The 20,994-nt window shown below is 40.8% G+C and overlaps 1 protein-coding gene across 1 annotated transcript in view; it reads left to right on the top strand.

The window, feature by feature from the left end:
* Positions 1–20,994, top strand: part of MYO3B (myosin IIIB) — a gene marked incomplete at its 5' end in the record, with an annotated part of 536,872 nt that overhangs the window by 112,070 nt on the left and 403,808 nt on the right. The window contains one exon of the mRNA XM_006141497.1: positions 20,745–20,810. Coding sequence (XP_006141559.1) covers positions 20,745–20,810 — 66 coding nt within the window. The remainder of the gene's footprint in view (positions 1–20,744; positions 20,811–20,994) is intronic.

Below are 20,994 nucleotides of genomic sequence, written 5' to 3'. Positions count from 1 at the left end.
CATTGCTAAGGTAGCCTATAATAGTCATCCGGGAATTCATAAAATGGCCTGTAATTTGAAGACTAGGTCTGAGTACAGTGAGGACTACCTGTGTGGAGCATCCTTCTAAGGTTTATTTGGTTTATTAATTCAGCAAATATTTGTTAAGTGTCTTTTGTAAACAAGGAACTCTTTTATTTATTTATTTTATGTTTTTAAGAGTTTTGCCATAAAACACATGTGCTTGCTAGAGACAGACAGACAGAGACAGAGAGAGAAGAACAGGGAGAAGTCAATCCCTAGGGAAGATGGCCACACCACAATCCCTTCATTCTCCTCTTGGGATTTTTGGCATGCATGTACATGCACCCTATGTGTTTTTCAAGCCACCAGGTCCAGGACTTGAACCATGGTGGGCCATGTGGGAATACAGCTTCTTAACCACCATGCACCTGCTGGCTACACCAGAAACCATGTTTTTAAGAATTATTTTATGTAACTTTATTTATTTATGTTTAAATTTGACCAGAGAGGGACAGAGAGAGAGAGAGAGAGAGAGGAAAAGTGAGAAAGCAAGCCACCAGGTTCAGGACTCAAACCGTGGTTGGCCAGCACCCTTTACCACCATGCCACCTGCTGGCCCTCAGAAACTTTTTTTAAACGTTAAAGATGTAGCAATAAACCAAATGTGCCCCAAGCTCTCATGAAGTTTTATTCTAGTGAATAATGACCAGTGGTATCTATTCTTTAAAAAAATTATTGTAAATACTTCTTAAAAATCCTCATGTACTTTCACTAATTGGAGGATAATAAACATAAGAAAATAATGTAACCCAAAACAGTGGATAAATTGTTAACTAACTCAATCAGGAAAAATAGAAAATTTAAATATACAAAATAAAAAATAAAAAGAAGACAAAAAGGAAATTAAAAGAATCATGGGAAACTATTAGCTTAGTTCCTTTCAAATGAACTTGAACACCTGAAAGAAATGTGTCCATTTCTGAGGGAACTATCAGTGAAAAGAAGGACACCAGGTAAACAAGAATGCAACATTATTGACTAGTCATTTATAAAAGGATGAAGTGTGAGAGAGTATGGGCTCCCCTTGGGCATGACGTGAGACATTTTTGAGAGAGGATACTAAAAATAGGCACTGTGTGTACTCAGTCTGTTTGTAAAGACTTAACGTTGATGTATTTATTTTTCATCTTTATAATATGCAATACCAGTGATACACTCCTCCATTTATCGAATGTGCTTGTAAATATACGTGTCTGCTCCTGTTACTCCGGCAACACTATGATAATATGACATAACCTCTCCATAGCCACACAACCCTCACCCCAGAGAGAGACTACAGATTGATTTTTGAAAAGGAATCTCTGGGACCAGCAGTTAGCGTAATGGCTATGTTGCTGGACTCCTATGTAGCCTACTGTGGTTCGCGCCTCGGACCTGGTGGCTTAAAACTTATGCTGGGTGCGTGTGTGTGCGTGCCCAAGATCCCGAGAGGAGAATGGAGGAATCCCGAGAGGAGAATGGAGGAGAAAGGATTGCGGCGTGACCATCCCCCCTGGGGGGTGATTTCTCGCTTTCTATCTCTCTGTTTCTCTCTGCCTGTCTGGTGAGCGCACGCGCCCTGTAGCAAAAACCTCTACTCGAAGGCGCCCCATAGAAAAAACCCAAAAAAAAAAAAAAAAAAAAAGAAAAAAAAAGAAAAGGAATCTCTGAGGGCCAGCCAGCGGCATGGTGGTTGAGGTGACTGGGTCCAACATGGCTGACTACAGGATTCAAATCCCAGACCCAATGGTTTGAAAAACACTGTAGGTGTGTGTGCATGTGTGTGGACATATGTGCCCAAAATCTCAAAAGAAAGGAGAGGTGGAGGAGAGGGGATTGGGATGTGACTATGCCTCATGAGGGATGCTTTCTTATTTTCTCTGTCTCTGTCTCTGTCTCTTTCTCTCTGGTTAGTGCACATGCCCTCTGGCAAATTAGCGAACAAAACAAAACAGAACAGAACAAAAAAGACTTTTAAAAAAGAAAAAGAATCTGTGAAACATAAATTCATTCATCTGTATATTTCTAGCATCTCTTTCTCTCTCATATTTCTGTCCCTTCAAAAGGTTGCTAGGCAACCAGGTAGAAAAAAATGGCCAAAGCTTTGCAAAGAAAAGACATGCTTACAATGTCAGAAAAATAAATGTGGGCTTCCCCACTTGGGCCCCCCTTTACAAACTGCTGAAATTAGAGCACAGTCCACTCACTAGCAATTATTGCAATTGATCTGGAGGTCGGTGAAAACAATTGGCCATAATCTAGCCCAGCGTCTCTTTCTCTCTGGTTAGTGCACATGCCCTCTGGCAAATTAGCGAACAAAACAAAACAGAACAGAACAAAAAAGACTTTTAAAAAAGAAAAAGAATCTGTGAAACATAAATTCATTCATCTGTATATTTCTAGCATCTCTTTCTCTCTCATATTTCTGTCCCTTCAAAAGGTTGCTAGGCAACCAGGTAGAAAAAAATGGCCAAAGCTTTGCAAAGAAAAGACATGCTTACAATGTCAGAAAAATAAATGTGGGCTTCCCCACTTGGGCCCCCCTTTACAAACTGCTGAAATTAGAGCACAGTCCACTCACTAGCAATTATTGCAATTGATCTGGAGGTCGGTGAAAACAATTGGCCATAATCTAGCCCAGCAGAGAAATGACCCAAGTCACCCAGGTGTGAGAGGCGGTGCTACTCTGTCTTTTGCCCTTGCTAGGGGACAAATGTTCAGCCGATCCTGTTGGGACCTCTCTGCCTCCGTGTCTGTGTGCTTCCGTTTGTGCAGTTAGCATAGTCCTAGGAAGCCCTTTTAGTGGTCACTATTGTTAACACCCAGTGTTCCTTAGGAACTGCTGCTATTACTATTACTACATCTCCCCTGGCATTTTATGCATCGGCCTGATTTTTTAGATTGGAGCCCACCTGCTCACGCTTCCGTGGCACTGGCACGTGAGTTGTCTCTGGTGGCCCAGGCTCAGATTGCTCTAAGGAGCTACACAGCCTTCCTTCCTGGTGCGTGTGCCAGGGTCTGCTCACGGTGACAGGTGTTGATGTTCAGCTGCTAATTCCCCCATTAGCGACAATGTGGTAGATCTGATGACACAATCTGTTCATCTGAGGGCTGCCCTGGTTTTTCTATCTGGAATATATTGCTAACTTTATGGAAACAGTTCAAGAAGGAAGAGACACGCAGTCTGCCCTTTAAATGGTTTTGCTTTGCTGGGGAAAAAAAATCCATAGCAGTCAATTTCTTTTTGTCTATTATACATTTATTAACAGTATGCTGTAATTAGGTGCGTGGCTTTGCCTTAGAGGACAAATGGTGCTTGTTGAACTGTGACGTTGGTCTGATTGTGGTAAAATGACCCATTTGGTTTTACCAGCTGTGACTTTGGAGGGAGCTGAATGACAGAAAACACATAAAACTCAACAGATGAAAACATTCTCGGCTCTTACTCCCGCTCACAGACTGATCATTCCGCACCCCAAACAAAACGTCCTTTGAGTTTGCTCACTAATGTCCTGGTAAAGCTCGTGTGGATAGGATGTCAGAAGGGCAACTGACTTACCAGCCCATAGTCCCCATGAGTAAGACGCAAACCGCTCTGGGGGAATCTAAAGATGCTGTGGTGTCTCTTTACCCAAGAGTGATTCTCAAGTGGGGAAACCGGATGGTGTAGTGGTGTCAATTGTGGAATTTACTTATTTTTAAGATGTTTTGCCATAGGGCATGTACACTTGCCAGAGAGAGGTAGAGACAAAAACAGAAAGAGGGAAAGTGAGAAATTCACCCCCTTCTCCAGAACAGATGGCCACACCACAATCCCTTCTCCTCCACATTCTCCTCTCATGATTTTGGGCATGCATGCACATGCACCTGGTGTGATTTTCAAGTCATTGAGTCTGGGCCTTAAACCATGTGAGAGTCCAGTGCCTTAACCACCACACCACCTGCTGGCTCCCACAACTGTGGCATTTGAATCAGCCACCTAGTACCAGCTTCTGAACTTCCCTAGGGCTTGGTTTCCTTATCTATAATACGGGGAATTGGAAATCTGCCTCATAGGGTTTGTATGAGGATTAAATAAGTGAATTCATAGCATGGTGCTTACACACAGTAACCTCTCAAGTAATGTTAGCTATTGACATTATTGTCATTCCGACTCTAGAAATAATATTAGACTGTAGGAGGAAATAGTCTGGCTTATGGGATAGCCTTGAGTTCCTGCGTGGGCCTAAGAGAGTAATGGGAGGAACCATCATCAGCTGCCCTCAGCCTACTCACACTCATGACTGAGCTGCTGGGAAACTGCAGGCAAGAAAAAAGAGTTCCTTTTCTGTAGCCATGGTCTTGGCAGAAGTTTTCACCACATTGACTTTCAATGATTCCCTTTCCTTTTCATGTTGAGAGAAGTCATACAGACCAAGGGACAGGAAAGTGTAAAAGAAGTGTCATGCCACCTGACTCTTCACTTTCAGCTCATTCAAAGTTGGACCTGTAGGAGTGGAGAACCACAGAGATTAAATCTTTGTTTATGGGGCCAGCAGATGGCATAAAGGTTATGTCGCTGGACTCCCATGTAGTGGACTGCAGTTCAAGTCCTGGACCCAGAGGATTAAAAAAAAAACTCATGCCAGGCACATGTGCATGCTTGCCCAAAATCCCAAGAGGAGAATTGAGAAGGGACTGTGGCGTGGCCATCCCCCCGAGTGATGATTTCTTACTTTCTCTCTGTCTCTCTCTGTGTCTCTGGCAAATGCACGCACCCTATAGCAAAAATCTCTCTCTCAAAAAAAAAAGTAAGTAAATAAATAAATCTGTGTTTGTGATCCTGGCCCTCACTGATCCCTGTGGGTCCTGTTCTCTAGGTTTTTATTCTTGACAGTTACTTATTTATTTTTTAAAGAATTATTTTATTTAATTTATCCATTTCACTTTGACCAGAGAGAGATAGGATAAGGGAGAAAGAGAGAGAGAGAGGGAAAGCTGCCAGGTCCAGGACTTGAACCATGGTTGGCCATGTGGGAGTCCAGTGCCCTTAACCACCATGTCACCTGCCAATCCCTTGACAATTATTTATCCCAGGGAAAGTTTTGGTCAACAAAGGTTTATAATAGGATTCCTCCCAGAACATGCCCATTTCAATAGAGAACTTCTGTAATAGGAGGCAGTGAGCCTTAGTGAGGAAGTTTCATGCCCCACGACAAGATGGATTTTTGAAGTGGGATAAGGAGAGAGGTTTCAACTATGTCTTCATTACCTCCCAGCTATATCCAGCGAGTACTCCTGATGTCAGTCCTAGGAAGCTGGACTTACTCAGCCAATGATAGGTTGAAGTTACTGATTGCAAGCCTGAAATTGAAATTTCTTAAAATCTGTTTTTTTAAAAAAGGGTTTGCATTTTAACACTTCTGTCCCCTCTTGGTTCTCTCCCCCTCTTGGACCAGCACTAATTGTCAAGTTACTGCCTTCTAGTGCAGAATCTCTCTTCACTCTGCCTTCTGATACTGCAGTGGACACGGCAAACATCCCTTGGCCGTGTGGCCTGTGTTAAGCTTTGTCAGTAGAGGGCACTGGAAGGCCGTGTAGGAGGAAAGGACCCTCCTCTCAGTTTCAGCATACTTCTGCTTCTGTGGCCTTGCCTCTTAGTTGGCATTTGAAACACTCCAAGGTGCTCAGCTTCCAGCACGTTCTCCTAACACCCAGTCTGGTGGCTTCTCAGTGAGCCTTGAAGGCACCCTGGCAGGTGGTCTCCTACTTGCCAGCCCTAGCTTGATATCACCTTAGGAAATGTTTTCTCCACCAAGTACTATAGTTATGGAGGCACTTTTAGAAAGTTTGTGGAAAAATAGAAATAAAGTTTATTTTGGCACAAGTTTGTTTATTTATTTATTATTATTATTATTTTAATCCATGCATAGTTTTCTCACAATATGCATTTTCTGTGAACTTTTCAAAGACCCCTCATGTGTCCTGTCCAGTGAGATCTGAATCCCAGCCTTGGGTTTGGGGGCAGGGACTCTTTCAAATGTGTTTGTTTTCGGTACTCTTCCAGCCAGAAGTAGTAGCTGCTTCCAATATTCTTGAGTTCTCTTTAATCCTCTTTCACAAGTTTGTAATTTTCTTTTTTTAATTACCAGAGCGTGTGTGTACTCACCAGTGAGAGACAGAGGGGAGGAAGAAAGCACCTATCAGTGATGCATGGGCATGCTGAATTCCTTCTTGTCCATTTCTCTATCCTGGCAGGATTTGGGGCATGCGTGCATTTGCACCCTGCGTGCCTTTCAAGCTGCTGTGGCAGTGATTCAGACAGTGGGTGGCCAAGTGGGACCTGATCCCTTTACCACTAGATCATGGGGCCAGTCCAAGTTCATAATTCCTTATATTAAATTTTCCCTATTCAAATTACTGGTATGGTTTCTGCCTTCTGATTAGATCCTTCGTCAAGGATAGACCCTAGGATTAGAAGTGATTTATGCTGATGGCAAATGTGGGAAGGAATTGGATAAGTTAGCTTGTTCCCTTCTCCTTCCTCCTGGGAGTCTTGCTGCCTGCTTGATTACTCTCAGCTAAGCTCGGTGGCCAAGGCTCTGTTCCTGAGTGAGGGGCCTGTGGTGGTTGCCAGGTAAGTCTCACTTTGCCATTTCAATTTGAGAAAGCCCACTACCCACAGAACAAAGCTATATATATATTTTTTTCTTATTTTTGGAGAGGTTTTTTGCTATAGGGCACATGCGCTCGCCAGACAGACAGAGAGAGACAGAGAGATAGAAAGCGAGAAATCACCCCCCGGGGAGATGGCCACGCCGCAATCCCTTCTCCTCCATTCTCCTCTTGGGATCTTGGGCATGCATGCCGCAAAGTCTGGGACTTGAACCGCGGTTGACTACATGGGAGTCCAGCGACATAGCCATTACGCTAACTGCTGGTCCCAGAACAAAGCTATATTCTTCAAGATTCCTAACAGTAATAAAGGTGTTATTTTGGACTCTGCTGACTATTTTATTTTGTTCTCAGTTTAGAATCGAGGCAGGGAGAAATCTTGCATTTTATTGCCCACTCTCTCCCCAGCACCCTTTTGCCAGTAATTTTCATATAAAACTATTTTAAATAACTTACTGTTAATAAATGTAATTGAAGCTCCAGAAAGCTCAGCTTGTCAAACCCATGGCTTTGCCTATTCTGGCCTTCACTGTATCATGGGGCTTTATATCCCACCACAAATAAAGCTATTTTCTTTTTAAAATGCTAATCTAATTGGGGAATGATGCTACTGGATCATTGGAACTCAGACACATTTTTACATAGAAAAACATAGAAAAATATATTATGACTTTTCTGACAATCCAATGTCTTCAAAATGCTTAGGCACGTCATAGTGATCACCGTCAAAGAATATAGTCCCAAAGAACCCATGGAAATAATCCAAAATTTGATAATAAGAAAACATTAAGAGAACAATATGACCTATTCACAACACAGGAATTTTAAAAGATTTTTTTAAGAACAAATCATGCATTTTAAAATGTGTGTGTGTGTGTGTGGGGGGGGAACCAGCAGTTAGCGTAATGGCTATCGGACAGTGTGGGAGGAGAGTGGGAGATAACAGAGAATAAGAGACAGGGAATCAAGGATGGGGGAAAAAAAGGAAAACATACAGAAAACAAGAAATGGAAAATTATTTGCTGACAATAACATGTTTGTTGATGTGCTTGATTGAGACAATATACAGTGTACGTTGGATGGAAAATCTCATTTCGTATGCTATAATCATGTACAGTGAATGAATGCAAATAAATAAATTGAAATAAAAAAAAAGACCAAGAAAAAGGTCAACTTAATGGTAGAGATAAGTTCTGAAATATCAATAATAATGTTGAATGTTAACGGAAAGGTCAGACCACTTTAACACTGCAAATTCAACAAGATTACATGAGATTGAACTGGTGAAATACAATTCTATATGACTTTTTTCTAAAACATTACTGATTTTCTTCTGTGCTTTGTCTTCCAGGTTTAAGGAATTTTGTTTTCTTTTGAGTTGTTAGGTTCAGCAAGTTGTTAAAAAAATTTTTTTTAATTGAAACATAAATTTTTCTCCCTTCCTGACTCCTTTGCAATTGGAAAATATTTGTGAGCATTCTTATATTGTGGCAGAATGGTTATCTGCATAAGCTCAATAATAGAACAGTATCTATTATCTTGGATCAGAAATTGAATTCTTATGGGACTTTGTGCAAATGACAGACCAAATTGAGATTAACCTATTTTTTTTTTTTTGCAAATAAATTAGTTTATACCTCTCCTTAGTAAAAGGGGAAATGAAAGAGAAAAAAAATTGTTTCAGATGGAAAATTACAGTGCACTTGTCACTACATTCTAGCTTTGTCTATACGTTAAGATCTTTGTGAATCAATAAAATGTGGGGGTTGGAGAGGTTTTTGCTATAGGGCACATGCGCTCGCCAGACAGACAGAGAGAGACAGAGAGATAGAAAGTGAGAAATCACCCCCCGGGGAGATGGCCACGCCGCAATCCCTTCTCCTCCATTCTCCTCTTGGGATCTTGGGCATGCACGCCGCCAGGTCTGGGACTTGAACCGCGGTTGACTACATGGGAGTCCAGCGACATAGCCATTACGCTAACTGCTGGTCCCAGAACAAAGCTATATTCTTCAAGATTCCTAACAGTAATAAAGGTGTTATTTTGGACTCTGCTGACTATTTTATTTTGTTCTCAGTTTAGAATCGAGGCAGGGAGAAATCTTGCATTTTATTGCCCACTCTCTCCCCAGCACCCTTTTGCCAGTAATTTTCATATAAAACTATTTTAAATAACTTACTGTTAATAAATGTAATTGAAGCTCCAGAAAGCTCAGCTTGTCAAACCCATGGCTTTGCCTATTCTGGCCTTCACTGTATCATGGGGCTTTATATCCCACCACAAATAAAGCTATTTTCTTTTTAAAATGCTAATCTAATTGGGGAATGATGCTACTGGATCATTGGAACTCAGACACATTTTTACATAGAAAAACATAGAAAAATATATTATGACTTTTCTGACAATCCAATGTCTTCAAAATGCTTAGGCACGTCATAGTGATCACCGTCAAAGAATATAGTCCCAAAGAACCCATGGAAATAATCCAAAATTTGATAATAAGAAAACATTAAGAGAACAATATGACCTATTCACAACACAGGAATTTTAAAAGATTTTTTTAAGAACAAATCATGCATTTTAAAATGTGTGTGTGTGTGTGGGGGGGGGGTTAGCGTAATGGCTATGTCGCTGGACTACCACGTAGTTGATCGAGGTTTGCATCGCGAACCCGGTGGCTTAGAACTCACGCCGGGCGCGTGTGCGTGCGTGCCCAAGATCCCAAGAGGAGAATGGAGGAGAAGCGATTGCGGCGTGACCATCCTCCCTGGGGGGTGATTTCTCGCTTTCTGTCTCTCTGTCTCTGTCTGTCTGGCGAGCTCAGGCGCCCTATAGCGAAAACCTCTCAAAAAAAAAAAATGTGTGTGGGGAAAACAAAACAAAACACAGGTTTATAGTTTCCATTCAGTGCATGAAGGACCACCTAGGAAAAGGGTCATTAGTCAGCCCTGGAGCAAGGTCTTCTTTGCTGACACGGCGGACATTCACCATTGGATTTGATAGTGTTGCTCAGTTCTTGTTGAAGGAGAAAATTAGAGAACGGATGTCAGAAAATGACCACATCAGCCCAGACCGTGAGCACGCACCCCCTCGTTCCCTCCATCATCTCTACTGACGTGGCACCTTCTACCGTCCTTGACTTTCTCCTGCAATCTGTACGCTTGGCTGAGTTGCTTATGTGTCTTGTGTGTTTGCATAAAGAGGACAGTAGAGGGAAAGGTACCCTCACGTGCTTTACAGAGGACGAGAAAATGCAATTTATGCCTTTCATGAACGTTTGAAATGTTGAGGTAAGTGGCCAAGGATTATCGTAGCTCACGACAGCCTCCCTCTTCAGTGAAAGCCTGGGGTAATAATACATGCCACGCGGAACATACTGTAATCTCGAGATTCTGAGTGACCTTTGAAGAAGTTTCATGTTGGACTGAAAAACCAGAGAAACTGGATACCTTGTCACTTACTGTAAATGGTTAGGAATGGGTTTATTAGGACCCCCGTGATTTGATGTAGTAACTACATTGTAATGTTTATAGCGTAACATTGCAAATGGTGTTATTTAAGGGACAGGATCAAATAGGTTATTAAAAATCTGAATCAAAGGAATGAACAAGTTTAAAATTTAAATGCATTTCTTTGTTATTTTCCTTTCTGCCTTTGGTTATTTCTTTAGCTGTTGTGAAATAAAACACAAGCAATCGTAAAAGCTTTACTTCTTTAGACAGTGGAAATCTAAGACTGAGATATGAGTTAGACATATTTTGTCTCTACTTCCTTTCAGACACCTTCCCCTTTGGTGCTTTTGCAAATATCTTCCTTTCCAGCTTTTTCTTACTTTAAAGGCTGGACCCTGATTGGGAGGTGCTTTTACTAGATTTTGGATTTAGCACTTAGCACAGAGATCTTTTCCAATCTTGACTAATTTTTCACATTTAATGATGGTGCAGTGTATAGCATTCTATTACTGATTTCTGTGCCATTTTCATATAATCTATTTTCTGATTTTAAAAAAATGTCTCCTGCTATTTTTAGAAAGTTGTTCAAGGGACCAGCAGGTGGTGTGGTGGTTTCGGCACTGGATTCCTACATGGCCAACCACGGTTTGAGTCCTGGACCTGGAGTCCTGCTTCCTCACTTTCCTTCTCTGTCTCTCTCTCTCTTTGTCTCTTTGGTCAAATTAAAAAAATAAATAAATTAAATTAAATAAATAATTCTTTTTAAAAAAGGAAAATTTTTCAAATGATTCTTCCTTAGCAGAATTATAGCATATGTATATTTTGGATAGATCTTGTTGTGTGGTGTGTATGTTGACATTACCCAGAGATACCCACTACTGAAACCAGGTACATGATGAGTGTTTTTTAATCAAATGCTTGGGGCCAAAGATGCTTTGAGTTCTAGATTTGGGGATATTTGTGTACACACACACACATATTGGGTTGTCAGGAAAGTCATGACGTATTTTTCTATGCAAAACTGGATCATGATTTTCCTGACAACCCTATGTATATATGATATATATATCATATATCTTGGGGATGGCGCCCAAGTCTAAATAGTAAATTCGTTTAGGTTTCATATATACTTTATTCACATAGCCTGGAGATAATTTTATATAATACACATTTTTATGTTGCAGGGTTTTTCTACTGCAAACTATCGCATGAGGTCAGGTGTGGAACTCTGCACTGATGTCACATCAGTGATCGAAACGTTTCAGATTTTTGGAGCATTTTGGGTTTCAGATTTTTGGATTAGGGAAGCTCAACTTGTAGATTTTTGCAAGTGGCAGAATGGAACCAGTAGTAGAGTTCAAAACTTGATACTGGTCGAGTTGAACAACTCAAGGTCACCATCCGCAGTGTGACCCCGGGAACAATATGCAGAGCCCTGTGGTACTGTTGGCTGGTTGTTTCCTCCTTGGCTTTAGCTCTGTTGCCACCACGGCTCTGGAATTGGTCACCGAGCCACCTCCAGGAGGTGGAGATCCGGGTCTGATCTTTCTGCATTTAAGTTAACTATCTTTGCCTACATTGTGGAATACCATTTAAGTATGAAATGGACATTGGATGATCTTTCAGCCATATTGCTGAGTGGAAAAAATGAATACTAGAACATTTCTATGAAGCATATAATACCACTTCCACAGCCTTCAGCTATAAATATATTACAAAAGTTAAAACTGTATAAAGGTTATATTGTATTTATAATATAGTTGGAGGACAAACAGCATATGTATAGCAAATATAATAAATGCATATAAAGGTTCTCAAAAAGTGTAAACCATACTGATATGGGGAGAGACTGAGTTTATGAGTTAGAGTCAAGAGGAATTTTGACTTTTACTCTGTATGTTCTTTTATTGGAGAATTTTTTACACTAAGATGGAATCATAAATAAATGTAATAAATATAGATAAATCTAGAAATTTTCAAAGTAATTTTGAGCAAGTAAAATGAACTTGGGAGAAAGGCAGCTCTGGCTAGGGCTGGGGCATAATACTGAGGGATGAACACAGGCCCATGCCCAAGTATTCACCTTTATTAATGGAATCTGCCATTGTAATCCGAGTAGCAGCTCTGTTGTGATAGTTAATACTCTCAGAACAGTTAATTACATCCAAATGTCTTGCTTTGTTGCCTTTATGAGTAAATAAATAGATTTTGAACATGTTCTTAAGCTTTTGACTGTATTTAACAATTATTTGTTTATAATACTTCAGTCTTTGTATCTTCCTCTCTACAGTCCCCCATCCCCTTCCCTAACACTCTTTTCCCCTCACCAGCTGGCTTCTGTCCCCTTTGTTCAGGACCAGCCTGAAAATTCACAACTTTCAGGGAGCTTTTCTTGATTAACTCAGCCTCTTTGAGAAATCTTTTACTTAGCACCTCCTTGGTTAGTGTGCTTTAACGTTTGAGGACTTCATTTTGGACCTTCTTGAAGCAGTACTTGCTAATTGGTTTTCTGTCATTTTTTACATATGTTCTCTTATTTATCTTCCAAAGAAATGGACTCTTCTTGAGATAAAATACAAAAAAGAATGAGGTCTATGGACATTGGAGACAGAAATACTTGCATTTAAAACTTGACTGGGGGGCGTGGTGGCGCCTGCCCTATGGCAAAAACTTATGGAGGCTGGAGGATTGTGGCATCGAGTCTGTCTCTCTCTCTCTCTCTCTCTGTCTCTCTCAACACGCATGATTTAGAGGCCGGCAAGTGGCATGGTGGTTAAAGGTGCTGGACTCACACGTGGCCGACCACGGTTCAAGTCTCGGACCTGGTGGCTTGCTTTCTCACTTCCTCTCTCCGTCTCTCTCTATCTCTCTCTGATCAAACTGGAAAAAAATAATGATAATAATAATAAATAAAGATAAATAAAATAATTCTTAAAAAGAAAACTTGACTAGGGGGACCAACAGATAACATAATGGCTATGTTGCTGGACTCCCATGCAGTTGACCATGGTTCAAGTCCCAGATTCAGTGGCTTAAACTCACACCAGGTGCGTATGCATGCATACCCAAGATCCCGAGAGGAGAATGGAGAAGGGATTAGGCATGGTCCTCCCCGCAGGGAGTGATTTCTCACTTTCCCTCTCACTGTCTCTCCAGTGAGTGCATGCAGCCTAAGGCAAAAGCCTCTTAAAAAGATAACATAAAATCAAAACCAAAAAACCTTGATTGGGGGGCAGGGGGCAGCAGGTAGTGTGGTGTTTAAGGGCACTGGACTCCCACATGGCCGAGCACAGTTTGAGTCCCAGACCTGGTAGCTTACTTTCTCACTTTATCTCTCTCTCTCTCACTCTGTCCCTCTCTGGTCAAATTAAAATAAATAAAGTTGAATAAAATAATTATTAAAAATCAAAAACTAGATTGAGCCAGCAGGTGTCACAGAGGTTAAGGTAGCTGGCTCCTACAGGGCGACTGAGTTCAAGTCCCCACCAGAAGACGTAAAAATTATTCTGTGTTGGGACCAGCAGGTGGCATGGTGGTTAAGGCACTGGACTTCCACACAACTAACCATGGTTCAAGTCCTGGACCTGGAGGCTTGCTTTCTCAGTTTCCTTCTCTCTCTCTGGTCAAATTAAAAATAATAGTAATAAATAAAATTAAAATAAACAATTCTTTATGAACAAAATAAAAACATGCCAGGTGCATGGATCTGTGTGCCCAAAATCCCTAGAGAAAAATGGAGGAAGAATTGCAATGTAGCCATTCCTCACTTTTCCTGTCTGTCTCCCTCCAGCAAGTGCACATGGCATACAGCAATCTTACAAAACAAAACAAAACAAACCTAACTCTCCCACTTTTTGCTGAATGTTTTTGAGAAATTTTCTTCCTTTTTTTGTTATTTTTTTTGCTGTAGGGTGCATGTGCTTGCTGGAGAGAGAAAGAGACAAAGAGAGACAAAAAGTGAGAAATCACCTCCCCAGGGGTGATGGCTATGCTGCAATCCCTTCTCCATCATTCTCCTCTTAGGAGCTCGGTCACGCACGTACACTCTCCTGGTGTGAGTTTGAAGCCACTGGGTCCAGGACTTGAAACGTGGTGGAGGACATGGGAGTCCAGTGACATAATCATTATGCCATCTTCTGGTCCCCAAGAAAATTTCTTCTTGTAAGTTGCCATTTCCCCATGCATGAAACTGGAGTAATAATTACTATTTAGCCTAGCTGCATTGGCACAGGCTATGGAATGTCACGGTGTAATGCGGGAGCCACATGGGAGGCTTGGGTTCGGAACACTCCAGGCATATCTGTGCACTCCTGTGATCTTGGCTGGCTAGGAGGCCTGGGGGGGATCCTGCTGTGGTAAGACTCTGTCAAGGGTACATGTTTCTCTTTTCACAAATACACTATTTTAAAAACGGAATTACTGTTTCATAGGATTGAAACAATATTAAGTTGACCTGTTTGTGAAGCATTTGGCATGGAGCTTTGTGGTAGTAAGCACTCAACGTGTGAAAGTTATTGGTATTCACCTCTCCAACCAACCGTGTATGTATATATAATAGTCCTGACAGCAGACAATGCCTACGATAAAGCTTAAATAATGACTTATTTGCTCACTTTGGTTAGATATGTTCAGGGACCTGGGAACATTGGGCTTCAAAAGTGGAGGGATGAAGTTTTATTGTCAAATCCAACTCAAGTCAACACTCCTTTTATTTCATAAACCCTGCTTGCTGTGAATAATTTAGTTGAAATTTGCTCACATCCGAAAAAGCTGTTCAATATTTATCTAATTTTTATGCTACTTTGGGAACCAAGTCATATTTCTGTCTGGGTATCGTTTCTTGGCCTACTTATAATATGTGTATGTTCGTGTGCATTCACTCAAGTGGTCACTTATTTACCATGAATTTATTGAGCACTGCCCTGCCAGAAAATATAGATACACATGATCATGTATGTGCCTGGCGGGTAGAAAAATTGGGGCTGGTCATCTAAACTGAAGGTGTATCCTGTGCACATGTCCTGAGGCATGAAAGAACAGGACCTGTTCTGGGAGCCGAAAGTACTGTCCAGTGCAGTACTGTGCATTGGGCGAGCATGGGGAAGTGGTTTGAGATGAGCACAGGCAGGCGAGACCATTTGCATATCATGCAAAAGGGATGAGATTTATCAAGCTGGCAGGGTGGGGCTGCTGAAGACTTTTGAGCAAGAAAATAACAAGGCCAGATTTATAAGCTATAAAGAAATTCTAGTTAGTGGGAGCAAGATGAATGAGAGAGAGAGGAAGTGTGGGAAAGGAGAGAAAAAAGGAGGCTACTAGCAGTAGTGTGTATGAGATCAGGAGTGACTGAACTAGGATGTGAAGAGGGGGAGAGGTGACCAGAGTGGGGTTTAGGAAGTGGAATGGAAAGACCTTGGTACTTGACTGATGTGTTAGTTTTCTATCACTGTAATAACAGATCATCACAAACGTAGAGGGTTAAAATAACAGAAATTTATTATTGCACGGTTCTCTGCATTAGAAATCTGACATGGGTCTCACTGGGTCAAAATCAAGTTGTCAGCAAGACTGTACCCTTTACCTAAGGCTGAGGGGAGAATTTTTTTTTGCTCATTCAGTTATTAGTGGAAATCGGTTCCTTGCACTTTAAGAATTGTGGTTCCCCTTGGGGCCGGCAGGTGGTGTAGTAGTTAAAGCACTGGACTCCCACATAGTCAACTGTGGTTCAAGTCCCAGACCTGGAGATTTGCTTTCTCACTTTCCCCTCTCGCTCTGGTCAGATTAAAAAATAATAATAATGATGAATAAAATTAAATATAATAAGTCTAAAAAAAAAAAGAATTGAGATCCCCATTTTCTTACTGGTTATTAGCTGAGGCCCATTCCCATCTTCCAGAGGCTTCCTGCATTGCTGGACTCATGGCCTACGTCCTCCACCTTTGAAGGCAGTGATGGAGGATTGAGTCCCTTTCACACTTTGAATCTCTCTGGCCCTTTTCTTTTTTCTTTCTGCCTCCCTCTTCTACTTTAAGACTCATATAATTAATTAGTCCCATCCAGATATTTCAAGAAAACATCTCCAACTCCAGATCCTTCACCTTCATCACACCAGCAAAGTTCCTTTTGCCAGGCAAGGTAGTAAATGAGTAGATTCTGAGGATTAGAATGTGGACATCTTTCACCTGCCATTTCTAACCAGATGGGAGATTAAAGGGGAATGTAAGGTCCAAGTTTCTGACTTCAACAATTGGGTAGAATGCAGCTTTAAGAAAGGAAGACAAGAGCCAGTGGTCAAGGAGTGTGGGTTGAGTCCTGAACTCGGTGGCTTGAGAAATATGCCAGGCGCATGTGCTTATGTGTACCCAAAATCCTGGGAGGAGAACGGAAGAGAAGGGATTGCAACATGGTCTTCCCCCTGGGGGGTACATCTCATATTCTCTCTCTTTCTCAGTCTCTCTGGCAAGCACACACACTCTATAACAAAACTTAGGGGGGGAAAAGAAGATGAATGGGGTTTTGAACATGTTGACGTTACAGTGTTCCTGGGAATTAAAACTGGAACCATCTAGTAAGCAGTTCCATGTACCAGATAGAAGACAGAAGCAAAGTCAGGGCCAGAACCTGTTAGCATATGGTGAGCCTTCAGTGAATGTGCTGAAGCCAGGATCCTGGGCCCATGAGTGTAGGTGCAATGGACGGAGAAGCGCTCACAAGACACAATGAATAACCTGCCCGTTTTCCCTCCATAGGGTCTCTGTCCTTGTGGGCAAACCATCTCTTGTCCCTCCTGGCCTATTTGTCCCCATTACTTTGATTTCTGCTCACTCATAGTTTCTGCTTCCTAAGACTTGAGCTTGCACATTGTGTGCTGTGGCCTCTCCTGTCGTTCTTCCTCACCATCGTGGATCTTTCAGCTTCAACTCACATTACTGAACTGCCTCATCCTCTTGCTATATTCCTAGTATTCCCTTCTGAAGGGAATTTGGTTAACCCAGTTTATCATATTGAGTGACAATGTGGCACAGGCCACAGATTAAATTAGGATTGGGCTATCCCAAGGCCAGGTACTCACCTTGGCCAAATTAGCTGCTTGGATCTTTCAGGGGCTAGAATGAATCCAATCTGTCCAGCAAATGATCTTGTTCTACAGGGACAAAAGGTTCACTACATTTCTATCATATTTGCTGGACCCAGGATTATGATGTTGAAAATAGGCATATAATAGGGTCGGGCCTCTCTTCACCATCACTCCTCACTCCTAGTCTCATGAAGCCATAATACCATCTATTGCCAGGGAATTTTTATAGAAACTGAATTTTGGATCCAAACTAGAAATAAAATCCAGGCAGGCAAAACTCAAACTAAATGTTTTCTTTCACCAACTAATCTCTATTCTACATTGACTTGGTGTATTTATTTATTTATTTATTTTAAAAATACTTTATTTAATTTTATTTATTTATTCATTTATTTTGACCAGAGGGAGACAGACTCATACACACACACACACATACAGAGAGAGAGAGAGAGAGAGAGAAAGTGAGAAAGCAAGCCACCAGGTCCAGGACTTGAACCGTGGCTGGCCATGTGGGAATGTCCAGCGCCTTAACCACCATGCCACCTGCTGGTCCCCAACTTGGTGTGTTTATAAACATCATCCAAATGGGAACTGGTTTTTCAGATTCATGGGCCTTCCAGCCACTCGGCATTTGTGCATTCCAGGCCTCTCCGCATCCATGTAAGGGACTGATGCCTGCATGTCTGCATCGCAGCCATGAACTGACATCACACTGAACACATGGCCTCTCATTCTCTCTTAAAAATAGACTTCCTGTAGGAGTCTCTCATCCTTTCATCCTACCTTATTCTCCCTCCTGCTCTCACTCCAGACCCAAGGAGTCGTGTATAGTCTAGCCTAAAAAAATTACTCATGTTCTTAGAAACTACTGGACTTTTTACACCTCTGTGACTTGATCCATGCTGTTTCTTAAGCCTGAAATGGCTTCCCTCTCCTCTATCTTGAAAAATCCAACCTATTTCAGAGGTCAGCTGAAGCTCGGCTTCTTTATAGAGTCTTCTGGATCTCCCCAGCTTGGGGAAATGGTCGCTTAGTTACAGTCTCACGTATCTTTGTGCTTATGTCTCTATTACATCACTTATCACATTGTATGCTAACCACATGGTAGGTTAATAATTTGAAATATTATCTGACTCAAGATTAGGCTCAGTTGCATATAGCAGAGGATTAAAGAAGATAGGTTATTTCTCTCTCCTGTTAAGGAAGACTAGGAACAGTCTGGAGCTGCTGTAGCTGTTTTGCAGTGTTATCACGAATCCAGTTTCCTATCTATCCGCTTTGCCATACTCAACTCATGGCTTTCATGATCAAGTTCACCTCACGTTCACAAAGGCTGCCCAGTCTTAGCTATCACATCTATGCTCCAGAAAGCAAGAAGCAGGGAGGAGAAGGATGACTTGTCTCCTCTGTTTGGAGGAGAATTACTGGAAATACCATACAACAATTCTACTTATGTATTATTGGCCAGAATGCAGGTGCCAAATCTAACTGCAAGGAATTCAGGAAATTGCAGTCTTTATTACAGCAGCAATGTGCCAAGATAAAACTGTGTCATAAGAAATGAGAAGAGAAAGGATATTGAAAGGCAACTTTAGTCACATCATCTGATACATTTTTTATTGCATATAATTCTTGTTGCTTCCCATTCTTTTGTCTTTTAATGCTTAGCAATCTGTGGCTTTAGGAAGCAGTTAGAACCCAGGTGAAAACAAAAATCACATATAATGGGTTTAAAATTTACAGTCTTAGGGCCAGCAGGTGGCGTGGTGGTTAAGGTGCTGGACTACCACATGACTGACTGTGGTTTGAGTCCTAGACTGGGTGAGGTGCTTTCTCTCTCTCTCTGTCTCCCTTTCTCTGGTGATTACATGTACCCTACAGCATATAAAATAATAATAATGATACATAAATTAAATAAATAATTCATTTAAAAATTGTAGTCTTAATTCAGTGGTGTAGAAATGTTTACTGGAGACAGTGTGGGAGGAGGGTAGGAAATGGCAGAGGGTGAGAGAAGGGGAATCAAGAAGAAAAAGAAACAAAACATTTAAGGGTCACAAAAATTGAAAATTATCTGTTGATAATAACATGTATGATAATATTTTTAACTGGACTAATGTACAGTGTATTCATGCTGGTAAAATTCATTTTGTATGCTGTTATGATATACAATGATTGAATGTAGACATAGAGCTATAGACATTAAAAAAAGAAAGCACAAAAAAATAGAGATTTTTTTAAAATGATTTTTTATTTAATGTTATTTATTTTTATTATTATTTTCCAGTTTGATCAGAGAGAGAGGGAGAAAGACAGAGAGGAAAAGTGAGAAAGCAAGCCACCGAGTTCGGGACTCGAACTACTGTTGGCTACGTGGGAGTCCAGCGTCTTTAACCACCACACCACCTGCTGGCCCCCAAAATAGAGATTTAACCTTTATCAAATCATGTGTACAGAAGAGGCAGCAAAGTGAAATGGTCTCTGGTGTCAGACATATCGAGCTCCGCATCTCACTGGAGATTGACTTTGTTGACATTTCTTACTACCTAGCCTCATTCTTTTCAAATGTTAGATGGAGGGAGTGATCATACCTAATTTATAGAGTTATTGTGTGTAATATAGGTAAAGTACCCAATAAAGAGCTAGAATTTATATGTATTATGTATTCTATATTAATGTTACACATATTATATATATACTATATATATATGATAGAAATGTTACTTTCTCCCTTTATTAAACTTGCCCATGAGCCTCTGTTTCCATTTATAGCTAAGAAAAAAAACCTTATCAGTTAAAGGTAATATAGTCACTTCTTTTTTAAAATTGAATCTCTTTTGAGTAAATATTCAGTCAAATTCAGGGTTCTGATTATCTAACATCTTTCTGATATTCTCTCATTTTTTTAGGCTTTCAATAATTGGGTATAGTATACGTCTGTCTCCCTTTCTACCCAAGAACCTTTTGGACTTTGAAAATTGTTTTGACTGTTTGGGATTTTTTCTAGTATGTATTGTACAAATTGACACATAAGAAATAGTTAAAAATGTGACTGAAGAATTTATGAATATTTTTCAATGCATCATATGGTATATAATTAATTCATATGGTAACATAATGATCTGAAATCCTGTACAATTAACAGTCCATTTTGGTAAAGTCCCTGGCACTATGTTTATAGCACTGATAATCTTCAGCTCTCGGTTACAGTGGTTTGAGAATCTGCCTTACTCTCACTTAGAGTGTCCAGTGTCCCAAAAAAGATCCTAATCTGTAACTCTCACAAGTCCTGAGAAAGCCAGGAACAGAGTAGGCCTTCAGTCAATGAAAATGAATGGGGACAGGAATAGGGGCTGGCACCTTATAGTTTACCACTAATAAAAAAAACTCCCACCCAGTAAGAAACAGAATAGATTTTATTAGAGGTGTTTAGAATAATATTAATAAAGACAAGTTGCTATTTTGCCTTTAACTGAACTCCTTTTTTTTTAAGGAAAAAAATTGCTTTTGTTTTTCAGAAACCCTCCACCTACTTTACTTCATCCGGAAAAATGGTGTGAGGAATTCAACCATTTCATTTCACAGTGAGTATTTCTTCCCCTGAAAATTGCTTACTTGGCAAGGCCTTGAACAGTGATTGGAGAAAGTCAAACTGTGGAATTCACTTGGCACTAGAAGTTGTCATGCCTACTAGCACATAATGGCACAGGATTTGTTCCAGTAAATTATAGAAGATGCCTCCACAGAATCTACAAAAATAAGGAACTC

Source organism: Tupaia chinensis, unplaced genomic scaffold (assembly GCF_000334495.1).
Source record: "Tupaia chinensis unplaced genomic scaffold, TupChi_1.0 Scaffold000056_1, whole genome shotgun sequence".
NCBI classification, from domain to species: domain Eukaryota; kingdom Metazoa; phylum Chordata; class Mammalia; order Scandentia; family Tupaiidae; genus Tupaia; species Tupaia belangeri.
This window is presented reverse-complemented; position numbering and strand designations above follow the sequence as displayed.